The following is an 18,677-nucleotide window of genomic DNA, read 5'->3' as shown; positions in this document are numbered from 1 at the left end:
GCTTCACCGTAGGGATGGTGCCAGGTTTCCTCCAGACATGACGCTTTGCATTCAGGCCAAAGAGTTAAATCTTGGTTTAATCAGACAAGATAATCTTGTTTCTCATGTTCTGAGAGTCTTTAGGTGCCTTTTGGCAAACTCCGAGTAGGCTGTCATGTGCCTTTTACTGAGGAGTGGCTTCCATCTGGCCACTACCATCTGGCCACTCCACCATAAAGGCCTGATTGGTGGAGTGCTGCAGAGATGGTTGTTCTTCTGGGAGGTTCTCCCATCTCCACAGATCAACTCTAGAGCTCTGTCAGTGTGACCATCAGGTTCTTGGTCACCTCCCTGACCAAGGCCCTTCTCACCAGATTGCTCAGTTTGGCCTGATGGCCAGCTTTAGAAGAGTGTTGGTGGTTCCAAACTTCTTCCATTTAAGAATAATGGAGGCCACTGTGTTCTTGGGGACCTTCAATGCTGCAGACATTTGTTGGTTCCCTTCCCCAGATCTGTGCCTCGACACAATCCGGTCTTGGAGCTATACGGACAATTACTTCGACCTTATGGTTTGGTTTTGGCTCTGATTTGCGCTGTCAACTGTGGGACCTTATATAGACAGGTGTGTGCCTTTCCAAATCATGTCCAATCAGTAGAATTTACCACAGGTGGACTTTAATCAAGTTGTAGAAACATCTCAAGGATGATCAATGGAAACAGGATGCACCTGAGCTCAATTTAGAGTCTCATAGCAAAGGTTCTGAATACTTATGTAGATGTGATATTTCAGTTTTTAATACATTTGCAAAAATATCTAAAAACCTCTTTTCACTTTGTCATTATGGGGTATTATGTGTAGATTGATGTAGAAAAAAAAGTAATACATTTTTAAGTAAGGCTGTAACGTAAACAAATTGTGGAAAAAGTCAAGGGGTCAGAATACTTTCCGAACAACTTTGCCGAACAATTTACTAAATGGCCACCGGACTATCTACATTGACCCCCCCCCCCCCCCCTTCCATTTGTTTTGTACTCTGCTGCTACTCGCTGTTTATTATCTATGCATAGTCACTTCACCCCTACCTACATATAAAAATTACCTCAACTAATCTGTACCCCCGCACATTGACTCTGTACCGGTACCCCCTGTATATAGCCTCGTTATTGTTATTTTATTGTGTTCATTTTAATATTTTTTACTTTAGTTTATTTGGTAAATATTTTCTAAACTCTTCTTGAACTGCACTGTTGGTTAAGGGCTTGTAAGTAAGCATTTCACGGTAAGGTCTACACTTGTTGTATTCAGCGCATGTGACATATAAAGCTTGATTTGATATGGCTAGGGCACTTACAATACAGCTCACGTAGCTCATAAAATGAATAATTTAATAACATTTTTGCAGGACATGGTTATTAGTTTTGGTCAGGGATCAATAGGCCTATAGACAAAAGTTTTTATTGGATTTCTCTGTCTGTGGAAATCTGATTTGATACAAAGGATCAAAAGCTAAATCAAGCAACTATCAACATATATCTTATCACAGCTTTCTTTCTCTGGGTTGTTTATGTCTGAGCAATACAGATTGTTTTGTATGGTCACGGTGAATAGTTTGTATTTTAATTGACCATTGAGTTGTGGTCACTGAATAGTTTGTTCACCTATGAAGAAGGTGTGGACCAAAGCGCAGCGTGGGAAGTGTTCATGATTATTTATTAAAAAACTGAACACTGGGACAAAATAACAAAATGTAACAACACGAAACAGTTCTGTCTGGTGAAGACACAAAAACAGAAAACAACTACCCACAAAAACCATGTGGGAAAAAGCTACCTAAGTATGGTTCTCAATCAGAGACAACGATAGACAGCTGCCTCTGATTGAGAACCACACCCGGCAAAACAACAAAGAAATACAAAACATAGAAAATTTAGGCTACATCATTTCCTCTTTACCAGAAGATGCCCCTCTATGAAAGTAAGCCATGGTAGATTTAATAGATCCGTCTCACCTTCTATTGTGTGTTGGTTGACTTCACTTTCTTATGTGGCCTTGGCTTTCATTGTTTGTTTATTTTTAGGTCTGCAAAGCTGCTGCAAAGTGGAGATTTCCTGACTACGTGATTAGGCTTTGCTGCTGTGTGTCAAGCCCTGACCTTAGAGAGCTGTTTTATTTCTCTATTTGGTTAGGTCAGGGTGTGATTTGGGGTGGGCATTCTATGTTGTCTTTTTCTTTGTTTTTGGCCGAGTATGGTTCCCAATCAGAGGCAGCTGTCTATCGTTGTCTCTGATTGGGAATCATACTTAGGCAGCCCCTTTTCCCACTTTCTGTTGTGGGATCTTGTCTTTGTATAGTTGCTGTTTAGCGCTACAGAGCTTTATGTTCGTTTTGTGTTTTGTTGTTTGTTTGGTGTCATTTTAATATAAAGTAAAATGTACGCCTACCACGCTGCACCTTGGTCTTCATTTAACAACGGACGTAAAAGAAGATCCCACCACCAACGGACCAAGCAGCGTGGTCAGGAGGACTGGACATGGGAGGAAATCCTGCAGGGAGCAGGACCCTGGACAAGGGCTGGGGAGTATCGCCGTCCGAAGGAGGAGATGGAGGCAGCGAAAGCGGAAAGGCGACGCTACGAGGAGTTATGCCAACAAAGCAAGCACGAGAGGCTGCCCCCAATTTTGTGTGTGTGTGTGTGTGGGGGGGGGGGGGGGGGGGGGCACGGGGAGATTGGCGGAATCAGGGTTCAGACCTGAGCCAACTCCCCGTGCTTACCATGGGGAGCGAGTGACCGGTCAAGCACCGTGTTATCCGGTTCTGCGCACTATGCCTACAGTGCGCATCCACAGCCCGGTGCGCTCTGTGCAAGCTCCCCACAGCTGCCGTGCTCGAGTGGGCATTCAGCCAGGACGGATTTTGCCGGCTCAGCGCTCCTGGCCTCCGGTGCGTATCTTTGGTCCAGGATATCCTTCGCCAGCTCTTCGCACGGTATCCCCAGTTCGCCAGCACAACCCAGTGCGGCCTGTTCCAGCTCCCCACACTTGCCGTGCTACAGGGGGGATTCAGCCAGGACGCGTTGTGCCAGTTCTATGCTCCAGACCTCCAGTGCGCCTCCACGGCCCAGCATATGCTGCGCCGGCTCTACGTGTCTCCAGTGTGCCTTCATAGCCCAGTGCATCCCGTGCCAGCTCTCCACACTCACCGAGCTAAAGTGGTTATCCAGCCAGGACGTGTTGTGGCAGCTTCCCGCACCAGGCTTCCAGTACGTCTCCTCAGTCCGGTGAGATCTGTTCCGGCTCCACGTACGAAGCCTCCAGTGATGATCCATGGCACGAAGCCTCCAGTGATGATCCATGGCACGAAGCCTCCAGTGATGATCCATGGCCCGGAGCCTGTAGTGATGATCCATGGCACGAAGCCTCCAGTGATGATCCATGGCCCTGAGCCTCCAGTGATAATCCATGGCACGAAGCCTCCAGTGATGATCCATGGCCCGGAGCCTGTAGTGGTAATCCATGGCACAAAGCCTCCAGTGATGACCCATGGCCCGGAGCCTGTAGTGATGATCTATGGCAAGGAGCCTGCAGCGACGGGTCCCCAGTCCGGAGCCTCCAGCGACGGTCCCCAGTCCGGAGCCTCCAGCGACGGTCCCCAGCCCGGAGCCTCCAGCGACAATCCACAGTCCGGAGCCTCCAGCGACGATCCGCAGTCCGGAGTCTTCAGCGACTAGCTGCAGTACAGAGCCTCCAGCGGGGGTTCCCAGTCCAGAGCCTCCGGTGACGATCTGCAGTACGGAGCCTCCGGCGGTGGTTCCCAGTTCAGAGCCTCCGGCGATGATCCACGGTCCGGTTCCTCAGCAACGATTCACGGTCCGGAGTCTCCGGCGACGGTCCACGGTCCGGTTCCACAGAAGCGGAGGGATCAGCGTAGGGAGGGGGGGCTACGTCCCGAACCGGAGCCGCCACTGAGGGTAGATGCCCACCCGGACCCTCCCCTACAGGTTCAGGTTTGTGGCCGGGAGCCCGCACCTTAGGGGAGGGGGGGGGGGGGGGGGGGGGGTACTGTCACGCCCTGACCCCAGAGAGCCGTTTTATTTCTCTATTTGGTTAGGTCAGGGTGTGATTTGGGGTGGGCATTCTATGTTGTCTATTTCTTTGTTTTTGGCCGAGTATGGTTCCCAATCAGAGGCAGCTGTCTATCGTTGTCTCTGATTGGGAATCATACTTAGGCAGGCCTTTTTCCCACTTTCTGTTGTGGGATCTTGTCTTTGTATAGTTGCGGTTTAGCGCTACAGAGCTTTATGTTCGTTTTGTGTTTTGTTGTTTTTTTTGGTGTCATTTTAATATAAAGTAAAATGTACACCTACCACGCTGCACCTTGGTCTCCTTCGAACAACGGACGTAACACTGTGCTGGATGAAAACGGTTTTCAAGCCCCTGGAGTATTTATGCATTTCATTAGGCCCATAATATCCACTATTGACATACACTAAGTAACCTGTTTGCTGTTTGTGCATACTTTCTCTTTCTGCATGCTTACACACAAATAAAGCAAATATTATAACAATGCACTCACAATGATGTATCATTGTAGTTTCACTTGAGGCCTCACACCTCATTTTAAAGTGAAGAACACTGTTCATCCAAGGCATATTGTGCATGTCTAAAGTAGAGATTACCACTACTTGAAAACGGATTACCCCTACATGAATGAAAAACATGTGAACTTCAGGTCAGAAGTCAACTATTTCATACACAATATATTCCATACACTTATAACATGCTGTCTGATCAATGAGAAAAGCCTTATAGGTCTAAAATAAGTCTGAACACGAAAAGTTGAGAATAAGGGAAATGGTTTCTTTTCCAGCCTTCTATGAATAAAAATGTACAACAACCCAAGAGAGATAGGGATAGCTTTTACACTGTTTCAATTAAGTTAATGAACCAATTGCACCATCTCAAACCAAACACGCTTTGTGACTTTCCAGTGTTTTTGAGAGGTTAAGAGGAGCTTAACCAGAAAGGCCCATAATCTGTTGTTCTTGGAAGACAAATGTAATGATCTCCTTGCAGAAAAAAAGAGGCAGGGATGCCGAGGAGAAGGGCTGGGGTAGGGGTGCGTACAGGGTCCGGGGAAAACTGGTGGTCAAGGGCTAGATGGGTAGTGGGGCTTTTAGCCTACGAGAAGGGGCTGGGGTAGGGGGGTGGGTAACAAGGGAGTAGACCATGCCATGCTGCTGGATGGCACATATGCCTCTTCTAGTCCATAGGCCCTAATGAACAGTATTATCTGTGGCCTTGTTGTCAGCAATCCCATTCACAGCGCCTGGGTCCTTGTGGGTCTTTTGTGCCTCCCGTGCCTGGTCCTCTGCCTCCTGCTGTTTGGTGGTGGATGACCGTTGCCCATGACGTGATTTCATGTAACACAACCAGCCACGGCAGAGAGAGAGAGAGGGGGTTTTGTCCCAGGATCCTCTTTTGTACTGTTGTTTAGTTGTCTGTTTGTTTTCAGAGTCTCTAATGAGGGAGATCAGGGGTTGTGGCCTGCCACTGCCGCAGTAGGGGACACCAGGGGGTCGGCAGGATAAAAAGCTTCCAGGTCAATAGCATGAAGCAAATCACCTCGACTCCAAAATCTATGTCACTTATCACACGCAACTCAAGCCTGAGTCACCTTATTTTCTCAGCATGCGATGGACAACCACACGATAAGTCTGCCCTCTTGCTGTGACCATAACTCATACACCTCACACCATCTACTGGATAGCCTACTGACTTGCATGTTAACTCAGCTAACATTTGAGTCATTTAGCAGACACGCTTATTAGGGTTAAGTACCTTGATCAAGGGCACAGTGACAGATTTTTCACCTAGTCGGCTCTGGGATTCAAACCAACAACCTTTTGGGTTACTGGCCCAACACTCTTAACCACTAGGCTACCTGCCGCTTTGCTTTTGAAAGAAGGATGCCGAGTTAACCTCACCCCTCTACCAGACTGAATAATTCAGATTTAACTGCAACCCTCTACCTGACTGAATGATGCAGAGTTAACCACACCCCTCTACCAGACTGAATAATTCAGAGTTAACTGCAACCCTCTACCAGACTGAATGATGCAGAGTTAACTGCAACCCTCTACCAGACTGAATGTGTTACATCTGCCCCTGCTACACCCTCTACTTCTCATCCTGTGTCTCCCTTACCTGCCGCCACTCCTCCAGTGCTCTCTCCCTCTGTGTTGGGTGTATCTGATTGTGTGAGTGGAGACAGGTGTGCTGGAGTCAGAGCAGATCCCCACCAGCTGCAACCTGTTCCATAATCAAGACCTCTACAAATACTCAGCCCTGCCACTTCCATGCTGTCAGTTTATAGCCTCTGCTCAGTCAGTCTGCAGGTCAAGCCAGTTGTGCCTGCATAGAGCTTATTATCTTGTGGTGCCTGGTTTCCCTAGCCTGATGCTGCTTTTCTCTCCACCACAGTTTCGTTCGCTCTGACTCCGGTCCCTGTCGCCAGTCCCTCGTCTCGTAAGTCCTGCTTCCCTGCCCTGGACCCCCGCTCTAATGCTTCCTTGGATTCTGCCCCGGACCTGCTTACCATGCCCCTGCTTCCTTTGCCCCAGCCGCAGCCTCAGTTCCTGGTTCCCTGCTACTCGCCAGAGCTCCCCCTGGCCTGCCCCCCCCCCCCCCCCCCCCCCCATCAATTTTCAATAAATACCTTGGTTACCTTATCACTGTCTCCTCGTCTGAGTCTGCACTTGGGTTCACCTGCTCCACCCTGCGTAACAGAATTACATTAAATCTGATTATTGGTGCACACTCATGTATGTGTCTGGAAGATGCCACAACCACAATTTATTGTGATGTCTTTCAACATGTGTATTTAATCAGAATGACAATATATCATCATACATTGTTGACTTCATAACAAAAATTGGATGTGTCAACAAAATCAATATTTTGCTGATGCAGAAACCAACTGGGACCCAGGCTAATAGAGAACTGTGTTTTTTAAATAGTGTATGACAAATACATGTGGACAACATAAACATGTCTTATTTTATTTATTTAACCTTAATAAAAAATAAAACATGTCAATGGATATAAGATGAAGTTAAACTGATCTAAATTTCATTTTTTTACCCAAGGTCTTTACTCAAGGTTGTATTGGTGTTGGGTAAATGGGGTATATCTGCAGCTAGGGCAGTATATGATGTCATCTAATGACCACTGGGGGACAGTATAGACCAATCTGACATACCGGCACTTGAATCGAGTTCATGACGAGTAACTGAACTAAACTTTTTGCTATTGAACGTGACTCATACAATGAGTTGGCAGATCTGATTATACTAACAGTATATGAAAGTGTAGTTTTATTGTCTTTAAACAAAAATATTTAAAAAGTTAATTTTTCAGATACAGGGTATAAGAGAAGCATCTGAGAAAACAATGTATTATACAGTATATGCAGTCATATGTCATCATATGCACATGTTGGCCTTTGGTAAAAAAACTATTATTCTACAGGTAGCATATGAATCATGTTGCCTGCAGATGGCAGACCTTGTTAAGTCTAATCACCTTAATGAATTGAGTGTTGTCAGAGATGGAAGAGGAAGCGAGACACCCCACTCACTTTTTTTTCTGGTTAAATGAAAGTCAATAAACTAAGTAGACCAGACCCAGCTGCTATTGCATTTGTGTTTTTTCTCTCCAATGGTACACGGACTGAGTGAACTATCTTCATTTCGCCACCATCTTTGGTATTGCCATACATTTCACACATTTCCTCATTAACTCAGCTGAATAATTGCTGCAGCCAATTTGGGTTACAAGCTATACTCAATGGTACAACTGCAGTGGTCTCTGCCTGGTCTTCAACTGTTTCCCCAGCCCCCCTATGCGTTGTAGGCATACTCATAGGCTGATGTTAATTTATGGTTTTACTGCTGCTCCTGTTGCTGTTGCCTATGAGTTGTAGCCTAAACTAAAGAGATTCTCCACTCCATATTTGCTCAATGTTAGTTAATGGCTAAAGAGCAGGAAAGGCGGGCACTCCATTTGGTCTCACTTTCATTTCCTCCCCAGTTGCTATGGGCACTAGTACGAGTATGACCTTGTATACAGGAGTGCAGTAACAAGTTAGTGGCGAACAGCAAGATATCTATTTTCAGTATGGTTGGGGGTTGGAGGCTCCAAGACTGGTCACCTATGGTGGACCTTATGGAAGGCCAAGCAGAGCAATAGAAAGTGCAACATGCACTACCCATGCATATTTAGTGTTTTGGATTGCATACTCATCCAGCTACCCATGGAAATAAACTGTTCCATACAGATTAATTCTTATGTCATTACTTATTAATTAGGCTACCATTTTACCATGCAATAGGCTACTGTAACAAAACAACCGATTTTGAGAACAGTTTTAACATTTACAAAAGGCTATTGTCTCTTCAGACGGCAGTGATAAGGGAACCTATTATATTCAATACTATTATACTCTTCTATTCTATTCTATGTACATGGCAAACAGACTCCCATTCACCACAACCTCACCTGTGTATGAAAAGGGTTCAATGAAGTTGCGTCATTTCTCCCATCTCATCTAGGTCTGTGGACACGTGACGGTGTTATTGTGGCTCTCGCCGTGAACGGTGAACGGGCGAGGAGAGACCTGCCTCTTCATGGATAGAGGAGGGGCTGGACCGTCGCGCGGGGTGGAGGAGAGGACGGATAGAACGAAGGCTGGCAGCGGTGCTTTGGAAAACCCACTTCTCCAAAATTAAAGTTTGACTACATTCTTCTTACCGAACGGGAGACTTCACAGAATAGACTCGCTTTTTTTCTCCGTTTTTTTTACCATTGCTTATTGGGGAAATGACTAAACCATCAGACTTTTAGGAGAAAATACATTGGAAACTTTCTACACAGGAAGCAAGGTCTAACTGCAGATTGCGGACGACTCAGGTAATGTCAAAGCGCTTTACGTCTACGCTTGCAAAAATATATCCAGACAATTTCGAAATATAGCCTACACGTAGGCGATGTCTCTTTGTCAACATTGATGAAGGGATTCTTGAAAGGGATTCTTGAAAATAAGTCACTATTATCTAACATGTCTAAAAGTTGTTGAGCAGAGCAGAGGATAGAGGTACAAGATGAAGATGCTGAACGAACGTTACTTGCTTTCTGCATAGCTTTCTGATGCCACTTAAAATTCAAACACTTGTATGTCACTTCTCTTTCAATAGGACATTGGCATAGTTCAGCTGACTACGTCCATAGAAGGATAATGCTGATGATACAATGCCTTGTAAATACATAATCACACCTGTATAATGAAGTGTAGACTACTGCTGAGGTTGGGCTCCCTCTCCCTAGAGTCTAGTTCCTCTCAAGGTTTCTTCCATACCTCTGCAGTTATTTGCCACTGACATCCTGAGCTGTTCTTTCTGGGTACTTAGGTCCAACCAGGTTTTTGTTCATCACTTTGTGACGAATGCAATACAATAACAAAAATGTGTCAGTTCCTAATGTATTGTTTGAGAAGGTCATTGGTTCCGTTAGCCTGGATAAGGATCCATGTTTGAGAGTGTAGTGAGAGTGTTTATAAGGCATTGTGTGTATTGTTGATTATCTGAGAGCTGTTTCACTTCCTCGTATGAAATGATATCCTGTTGGTGGCCTGGACTGACCTGGCGTGAGAAGGTTATTTTCCACACTCTCTGGTTCACTGGAGAGGAAAGAGAAGGAGGGGGAGGAGGAGAGGGAGGGGGGCTGGGGGTGATAGATGATAATGATTGTTTTATTTAGACAGGGAAAGGAGGAGTAGAAGAAGGATATGGAAGAGGAAGAGAAGGGAAGGGAGAAGGATGATGAGAGGAAGGAGGATGAGAGGGAGGAGGAGGAGGATGATGATGAGAGTGAAATGTTAGATGATTGTTTGATTTGTGTAGTTGTTCTGTCGGAAAATAGGTACCATATTCTATTGAAACCTGCTCCTTAATAACATAAAATAGATAAACGTTTCCACAACCCTAAAATCCATCATATTTCCATATCAGCTATCTTATAAAAGGTTGTAAAAAGTGAGCTAATGGAGCACTTATGAGGAAGACAAACAGTTAAGCCGTAGTTTTAATAGGTTATACTGTCTACAAAAATCGAATCAAATCACATTTTATTCATCACATGCTTCGTAAACAACAGGTGGAGACTAACAGTGAAATGCTTACTTACATTACAGGCCCTGACCAACAATGCAGAGAGAAAGAAAATAGAGAAATAATTGAAAAGTTAAACAATTTATAATACAAGTAATAATAAATGCACAATGAGTAACGATAACTTGGCTATATATACTGAACAAAAATATAAACGCGACATGCAGCAATTTCAAAGATTTTACTTAGTTACAGTACATATAAGGAAATCAGTCAATTTAATTAAATAAATTAGGCCCTAATCTATGGATTTCACATGACTGGGCAGGAGTGCAGCCATTGGTGGGCCTTGGAGGGCATAGGCCCACCCACTTGGCAGCCAGGCCCAGCCAATCAGAATGAGTTTTCCCCCACAAAAGGGCTTTATTACAGACAGAAAAACTCATCAGCACAATCCCGCAGGTGAAGAAGCCGGATGTGGAGGTCCTGGGCTGGCGTGGTTACACTTGGTAACCAGTTGTGAGGTCGGTTGGATGTACTGCCAAATTCTCTGAAACGATGTTGGATGCAGCTTATGGTAGAGAAATGAACATTAAATTCTCTGGCAACAACTCTGGTGGACATTCCTGCCAATTGCACTCTCCCTCAAAACTTGAGACATCTGTGGCATTTAGTTGTGTGACAAAACTGCACATTTTAGAGTGTCCTTTTATTATTCCCAGCACAAGGTAAACCTGTGTAATGATCATGCTGTTTAATAACCTTCTTGATATGCCACACCTGTCAGGTGAATGGATTATCTTGGCAAAAGAGAAATACTCCCTAATAGGGATATAAACAAATTAATGCACAACTTTTGAGAGAAATACGCTTTTTTGTGTGTATGGAAAATGTATATGATTTTTTATTTCAGCTCATGAAACATGGGACCAACACTTTATATTGCGTTTATATTTTTGTTCAGTGTACATGTGGTACCAGTACTGAGTCCATGTGCAGGGGTACGAGGCAGATACTGTATGTACATAATTAGGAATAAAGTGACAGATAAGAAACAGTAGCAGCAGCGTATGTGATGAGACAAAAAGGTTAGTGCAAAAACGGTCAATGCATATAGTCCGGGTAGCTATTAGGTTAACTATTTAACTAACTATTTAGCAGTCTTATGGCTTGGGGTAGAAGCTATTAGGTTAACTATTTAACTAACTATTTAGCAGCCTTATGGCTTGAGGGTAGAAGCTATTAGGTTAACTATTTAACTAACTATTTAGCAGCCTTATGGCTTGGGGTAGAAGCTATTAGGTTAACTATTTAACTAACTATTTAGCAGCCTTATGGCTTGAGGGTAGAAGCTATTAGTTTCCTAGACTGAGGACTTTTGTTGTGCTTCTCTTGACAGCTGTGTTACATTGCCATCATTCCACCTTGCATCCTTTTCTCAGGGGCCATTAATCATTCTCTAATGCATAACTGAGTATATAGCTGGGTGTTCCTGAGAACAATCTTACAACCACACCTAAGTGGCCAATGTGCCAAAGACAATGAGCTGGTACATTTTCTAATTACCAAATAGTATGGTGAAATCAAGATTTACCTGTTCAGGTAATGTACGGTTGATGTGGGTGATATCATGTGAGAGGAAACAGATCTGTTCACACTTGACCTCTCTGGACCTTCACATTTGAAAATATTTCTGGCACATGACCAGATGTCAAAACTAGTGTTCCTCCTGGTTTTGACGTTTTTGTACTCTACTGTGTGCTGTTCATTGTTCACGTTAGCTAGTCTCCTCTGGGCCAGTCCTAGTGTCTGGTTTGTTACACACAGACACACTGAAGAGGTAGAGAGGTCAGGGGTCAGTGTTAGGAGGTCTTTTTCAAGGAGAGTGGAGTGTGTTTCTGTTTGGGACCTATCCTGTGTGTTGTGTAACCCAAAGTCTAAGGCCTAATAGGAAAATAGGCATGCAAATAAAGCAGGGAGTCCCTCTCTGACTCCTATATGCTTTCTCCTCATCATCCCCTTGTGTCTAGACTGAGCGATGCCTCTATAGTGCTGACACCATCTCTCTGTCACTCTGCAGTCATGCAGTATTAACACACACACACACTGAGAGTGAAGTCACAGCGGATCAGGTGTAGGCATGTGGCTACAGTTCCACTTACAGCACAGTGGCCTCCATTCCTGCAACCTGCCACCAAATAGAGAGAAACACAGCAAATACTATACCGTGCACAGACAGACTGCACACTAAAGCCTTTTAATTTGAAAAAATGATCTCATTATGGGCAGCTTAAGGTAACATTTTCTAGACACAGACAGACAGATTGGATCACTCTTTACCATGGAGAAAAAAGAGAGAAATAAAAATGGAGGGAGGAATGGAGGGAGGGGGACATGGGATAATATTAAAAGGATAACAGTGTTTCATAGTTCCGACAGACCAGGATGATGAGAGGATTAGGTTGTTTCTCGCACGTAGAGTAGAGCCTTGTGATTCTGAAGCTCTGACTGCTCAATTAATGAATCAGACTTAGAGAGGAGTTTGGACCCATTCTGGGCTACAGTACATGGCATGCTGATCAGGGTCTCGATGGTTACACTGTGTCGTTAGTCAGATGCATGCAGGGTTGTGGTTACATATTGGTTATTTGCAGTGGTTGGTTTAAAGTCTATGGTAATAATATGCATGGCCCTTTTCTTCTTATTGGTTCATCAGATGCTCAGAACATGGAGCTGAACAGAGGAGAAGTACCTCTATATGTAAGTACTGTTCATCCTGCACTTTCGTCTTCCCTCTCTCCGTTTCCCCTCTCTCCGTTTCCCCTCTCTCCGTTTCCCCATCTCTGTTTCCCCTCTCTCCGTTTCCCCATCTCCGTTTCCCCTCTCTCCGTTTCCCCTCTCTCCGTTTCCCCATCTCTGTTTCCCCTCTTCTGTTTCCCCTCTCTCCGTTTCCCCATCTCTGTTTCCCCTCTTCTGTTTCCCCTCTCTGTGTCCCTTCTCTGTGTCCACTCTCTGTTTCCCCTCTCTCCGTTTCCCCTCTCTCAGTGTCCCCTCTCTCAGTGTCCCCTCTCTCTGTTTCCCCTTTCAGTTCCCTTTCTCTCCCTCTGGTTGGTTGTTGACTGTATGGCCTTGTGTTGATGTTGGGCTACAGGTGAAATCTAACCCTGGTGTGTTACACTCCCCTGGGATATAAACCTTTACACACAGCCTGTTCTTCCAGATGGGCCTACTGAGCCCACTAAAAGCCCATGCTTTTATACATATACGTGTGTGTGTGTGTGTGTGTGTGTGTGTGTGTGTGTGTGTGTGTGTGTGTGTGTGTGTGTGTGTGTGTGTGTGTGTGTGTGTGTGTGTGTGTGTGTGTGTGGACAGAGAGACAGAGAGTCTGAGCCGGTAGGGCCAGACCTGAGCGTCTATATGCTTATTCCAATACATGTGTTTTCTGTTGTAGGTGAATGAGGAGTGTGTTTTCAGAAGGTCGCTCCTCATTTATTTTCATTTAGTGTGAAATGACTCGCTCGCTCACTCCCTCTTAGTCCCTGTACCTGTCTCTGTACCTGTCTCTTTCTTTCTCTTCTATCTCACTTCCCCTCCCTCTCCTCCCCTTCTTTTTCTATCTCCCTCTTCTCCTGTGTGGTAGAATCCTGGGTGGGCCAGCCAGCGTTGCCAGATTTCTGGTGGAGAGAGAGAGAGAGAGAGAGAGAGAGAGAGAGAGAGAGAGAGAGAGAGAAAGAGAGAGAGAGAGAGAGAGAGAGAGAGAGAGAGAGAGAGAGAGAGAGAGAGAGAGAGAGAGAGAGAGAGAGAGAGAGAGATGGCATAGTTTGTTTTACTATGCCACCAATGTTTCCTTTCTGTTTTTGAGAGCCTGGTTTCCTGAGGTTTGGTCTGTCTATCATGGAACACGTAACATTCATGATTCATATGCCAGTTTTCTCGAGTTCATTATTTGTTCATATTATTAATCTCTGGTTGCAGAACTCTAAATTCACTAGTGAGCAGCAGTGACATTTTTACAACACTGTTCAGTATAACCTGTTTCTTTGAAAATACTCACAAATTCCCACCTACTCTTAGTAGAGTTTACTAGGTTTGATCATGTTTCAGTTTCGTCCTCTCTGGTATAGTATTAAGATAATGAACCATTAAGGTTGAACATATACTTCTGTTTTACAAGGTGAGATGTGGTCTCCACCCTAATGTCCTAGCACTGCCGCTGTAGCACCTCTGAATGAGAGCCAGACATCAACACTCTCTGCTTTGTGGATGTAAGCTGTTCTATATTTCACTGATTTAAAGACTGTTATTATAACTGGCCTGTTAAAGTTTTCTGGTGGAGCAGACCTACACAGTGACAACATAGAGCCTTGCTTTGACTCTCACCACACCAGAAAGTAGTCAGTACAATGGACAGTATTGAATACTAGGTAGATGTTCTCACTGTGTATTTTCCTGTGTCTGGTGATTTGTGGTTTGTTCTGTGTGAAGGTTCACACTGAGATTTACTGAGTTTGAATGAGATGAAGTGTCTGCATTTTGTGGTGTGTGTGCCTACTCCCGTGCTGCTTGGCCAGGTGTGTGTGTGTAGGTGGGTATGTGTGTGTTTGATACTGTGTGTGTGAGGTGATCTGGCAGTGCTATTGTTGGCTGGCTGTGAGAGATCACCTGGTAGTGGACTGGCAGGCTGCTGGTGTTTTGGGTTAGAGGAGAGGAATGTGAGGCCTTCTCATAGGTCAAAAGCTGTCACAGAGAATTACTTGACAGAAACACGGAAACAGAACATCAATTGTCTTTGCTTCTTTAAAAAGTTCATGATGATTATTTTCTACCACTTTTGAAACAGAGATAAAAGGAATACATTTTGGTGTGTATGTGTGTGTGTCAGGTGCCACTATGCTTTGATAGAGGGGGTAAAAACTGTTGGTTGAGGCAGTCCTAAGCCTCGGTATCAATCTACTGTACATACAGTTGTGGTTAATGATTACTGTAACCTTTTAGTGTGTCAGATAATGAAGGCAATGTGTTAGCCATGCCGGGTTTACCAACCTGGGAATAACAGGAACATCTCACCATGTTTTTCCTTTATCACTGGATGATTAGCAGCCCAAGGTACAACAATAGAGGACCCTTGGATGCAAGCAAATATGATAAAACACATTAGGTCTACCACATAATGTGTTTGGCTACATTATCTAGTAGTCCCACTAATCCAGACCTAATCTGCTGCACCAACCATTCAGTGCAATAGGGAGGACGTTTCTGGACTTCAATTTAGACATGATTGTAACTTGAACTTTTGTGTATCATTCTTCACACATTCATGCCTGTAGGTTTGCACAACAATTCAGGTTACTGCTGCACATTATGTAAGAACGAATCCATGGCCATAAATCCCGAGAATCTGTGAGAAATGCTTATGATGCCATGAGAGTTTTAGTCAGTCAGTTTGACGTTTACATTAATGTGTCATTAGTGTGCTAGATTTGTTCAGAGGAATGTGGCTCAGGCAGCTCTGCTGATGGACTGTGTACTGTAACGTTGCTCTGTTCCGATGCTCAGACACCCACAGTCCCCCACCATGAAGGCCTGATGGATTCACATTATAGAATGTACAGTACATCAAGGTTCCTTTTGCATTGTCATGTGTCTACTTCATCGTTCTGGAATGATATCATGACGTTTGAATATTTTAAATATTTTCACCCATCATTATTTCAAAGGACACAGTACATTTACCCACCTCTAAAATGTATTTTTCCCACGCTTGATTGATTGTCTTTGAGTAATCTTGAGATGCTTTGTGTGTAGGCTACTCATACAAGCATATTGTACATGTATATGTCCTGGAAGTTGGTATGGTACTTAAAATGGCAGAGTTAAAGATATAAATAAAAATATGAATGACATTTGGCAGAAGCTTTTATCCAACTTACAGTCATGTGTGCATTCATTTTACGCATGGGTGGTTCCAGACGGAATCGAACTCACGACTCTTGGCGAAGCGCTATGCTCTACCAACTGATTTACACAGGACCAAGTTCTATGTTGGAAAAAGCCGAGTTCTAAGCACTGTGGCCTCAGATGGTCTTTGATCAAAGCTGTTCCATGAAGTCATTAGTTTAAAAAAAGGCCATTCAGATCAGTCCTGTTCTGATTCTATAAGAGGATTACAACCTGCTCGTCCACTTCAGATCATCTACACACTTCAAAGGGATCAGTAGAACACAGCTCCACCAGTTGTTCTTGTACATTATTCAAAGACCGTAGAAATTAGACTAGACGGGAGTGTGCTTGTGTGTGCTTGTGTGCACTTGTGTGTTGTGTGTGTGTTGTGTGTGTAGTTGAGTCTTGCCAGCATATCAGATGCCGCTTCTGTTTTTCGTATCATTCTTGTTTTGAGGCTACTTGGCTACCTCATGTATTCAGGTCAACTGTTGTTGAGCTTTACGCTTGTTGTTGTTGTTGCTGCAGTAGGCTAGATCAGGGCTGGCTTCCTACTGTAGACGTCACCTGTGTGTGTGTGTGCGTGTGATCACTCAGGAGGGAGATGGTTCCTGGTCTCCTAGAAACCATGGATATGTTGGTGTGACCTTGCTGCTGTTGTTTTCACCACCATCATGAGAGCACGGTGAAGATTCAAGCCAAGTTAGTTAGAAGTCAGGTTGGTTAAGGGCTTTGTTTTGCCTCCAGAAAATAGGCTATACGAGGAAGACTGCCACAGAAAAACAATCTTCATTCAGCATTTACCTTTAAGCTTCGACTTGGGTATAAATTAACAGCTTCTATGCCCAAGCCATAAGACTGCTAAATAGTTAGTTAAATAGTTAACTTAATAGCTACCCGGACTATCTGCATTGACCGTTTTTGCATGAACTCTTTTTACTCATCACATACGCTGCTACTGTCTATTATCTATCCTGTTGCCTAGTCACTTTACCCCTACCTACATGTACATATCTACCTCAATTACCTTGTACCCCTGCACATTGACTTTGTACTGGTACCACGTGTATATAGCCAATGTATCATTACTCATTGTGTATTTATTCCTATTGTTATTATTTTTCTATTGTTTTTCTCTCTGCATTGTTGGTCAGGGCCTATAAGTAGCATTTTACTGTTAGTCTACACCTGTTGTTTACCAAGCATGTAACAAATAACATGGGATTTGATTTGATTAGAGCTATCTTCAGTATGAAGTGACCATTTTGGGGGGGTTCAGTCCCCACCATCTTCGTTTTCCATAATGATCCCATTTGGGACCAGGCCTAAACCCTTGCACTTTCCAGGGAGTGGAGGTGAGTTCACCGGTAATAATTCAGTGTCACTCGATCCGACTGTGTCACAGTGTCACAGCGTCACAGCTTAATGATGTGGCAGGCCTGGAAGGCTGGAGCAGAGCAAAGGCCATGGATCAACGCTGTGACGTCAGTCTGCCACCCTTTCACACACACAAACACACACTCTCTCTCTCTCTCTCACACACACACACACACACACACACACACACACACACACACACACACACACACACACACACACACACACACACACACACACACACACACACACACACACACACACTCTCTCTCTCTCTCTCTCTCACACACACACACACACACACACACACACACACACACACACACACACACACACACACACACACACACACACACACACACACACACACACACACACACACAAACTCTCTCTGCCTCTCTCACACATACCCTCTCTCTCTCTCACACACACACACACACACACACACACACACACACACACACACACACACACACACACACACACACACACACACACACACACACACACACACACACACACACACACACACACACACACACACACACACACACCCCTCTGTGAATCCGGTCTTATCAAACTAAATGAGAAAGAAGGGTTATCTTGTTCTTATCAGTTGCAGGTCAATACACTGGTTTTCTACCTCTCAAGCACTCCTTCATATTGCCTTCCTCTTTCTTGTTCCCATTCAATAGATGTAGTGTTTGGTGGTTATGCTGAAGTGGTTAGTGTCTATCTTACTGTTGATAACATACACTACATGACCAAAAATACAGTACCAGTCAAAAGTTTGGACACACCTACTCATTCCAAGGTTTTTCATATTTTTTTACTATTTTCTACATTCTAGAATAATAGTGAAGACATCAAAACTATGAAATAACACATGGAATCATGTAGTAACCAAATATGTTTGCCTTGATGACAGCTTTGCACAAGCTTCATGAGGTAGTCACCTGTAATGCATTTCAATTAACAGGTGTGCCTTGTTAAAAGTTAATTTGTGGAATTTCTTTGATCCAATCAGTTGTGTTGTGACAAGGTAGGGGTGGTATACAGAAGATAGCCCTATTTGGTAAAATACCAAGCCCATATTATGGCAAGAACAGCTCAAATAAGCAAAGAGAAATGACAGTCCATCATTACTTTAAGACATGAAGGTCAGGCAATGCGAAACATTTCAAGAACTTTTACATTTTCTTCAAGTGCAGTCGCAAA

The 18,677-nt window shown here is 44.1% G+C and overlaps 1 protein-coding gene across 2 annotated transcripts in view; it reads left to right on the top strand.

Annotated features, from left to right (window-relative positions):
- The first annotated feature begins 8,701 nt into the window (after positions 1-8,701).
- The window catches only part of LOC129818143 (rho guanine nucleotide exchange factor 28-like), a 116,526-nt gene continuing 106,550 nt past the window's right edge, over positions 8,702-18,677 (top strand). For both annotated transcript variants that reach the window (XM_055873780.1, XM_055873779.1), the window contains exons 1-2: positions 8,702-8,946; positions 12,859-12,902. In XM_055873780.1, coding sequence (XP_055729755.1) covers positions 12,870-12,902 — 33 coding nt within the window. In that variant the 5' untranslated portion in view covers positions 8,702-8,946; positions 12,859-12,869. The remainder of the gene's footprint in view (positions 8,947-12,858; positions 12,903-18,677) is intronic.

The sequence above is a fragment of the Salvelinus fontinalis genome, chromosome 21 (genome assembly GCF_029448725.1).
Source record: "Salvelinus fontinalis isolate EN_2023a chromosome 21, ASM2944872v1, whole genome shotgun sequence".
Classification (NCBI taxonomy): domain Eukaryota; kingdom Metazoa; phylum Chordata; class Actinopteri; order Salmoniformes; family Salmonidae; genus Salvelinus; species Salvelinus fontinalis.
Note: the sequence above shows the minus strand (reverse complement) of the source record. Positions and strands in the feature narration are given on the sequence as shown.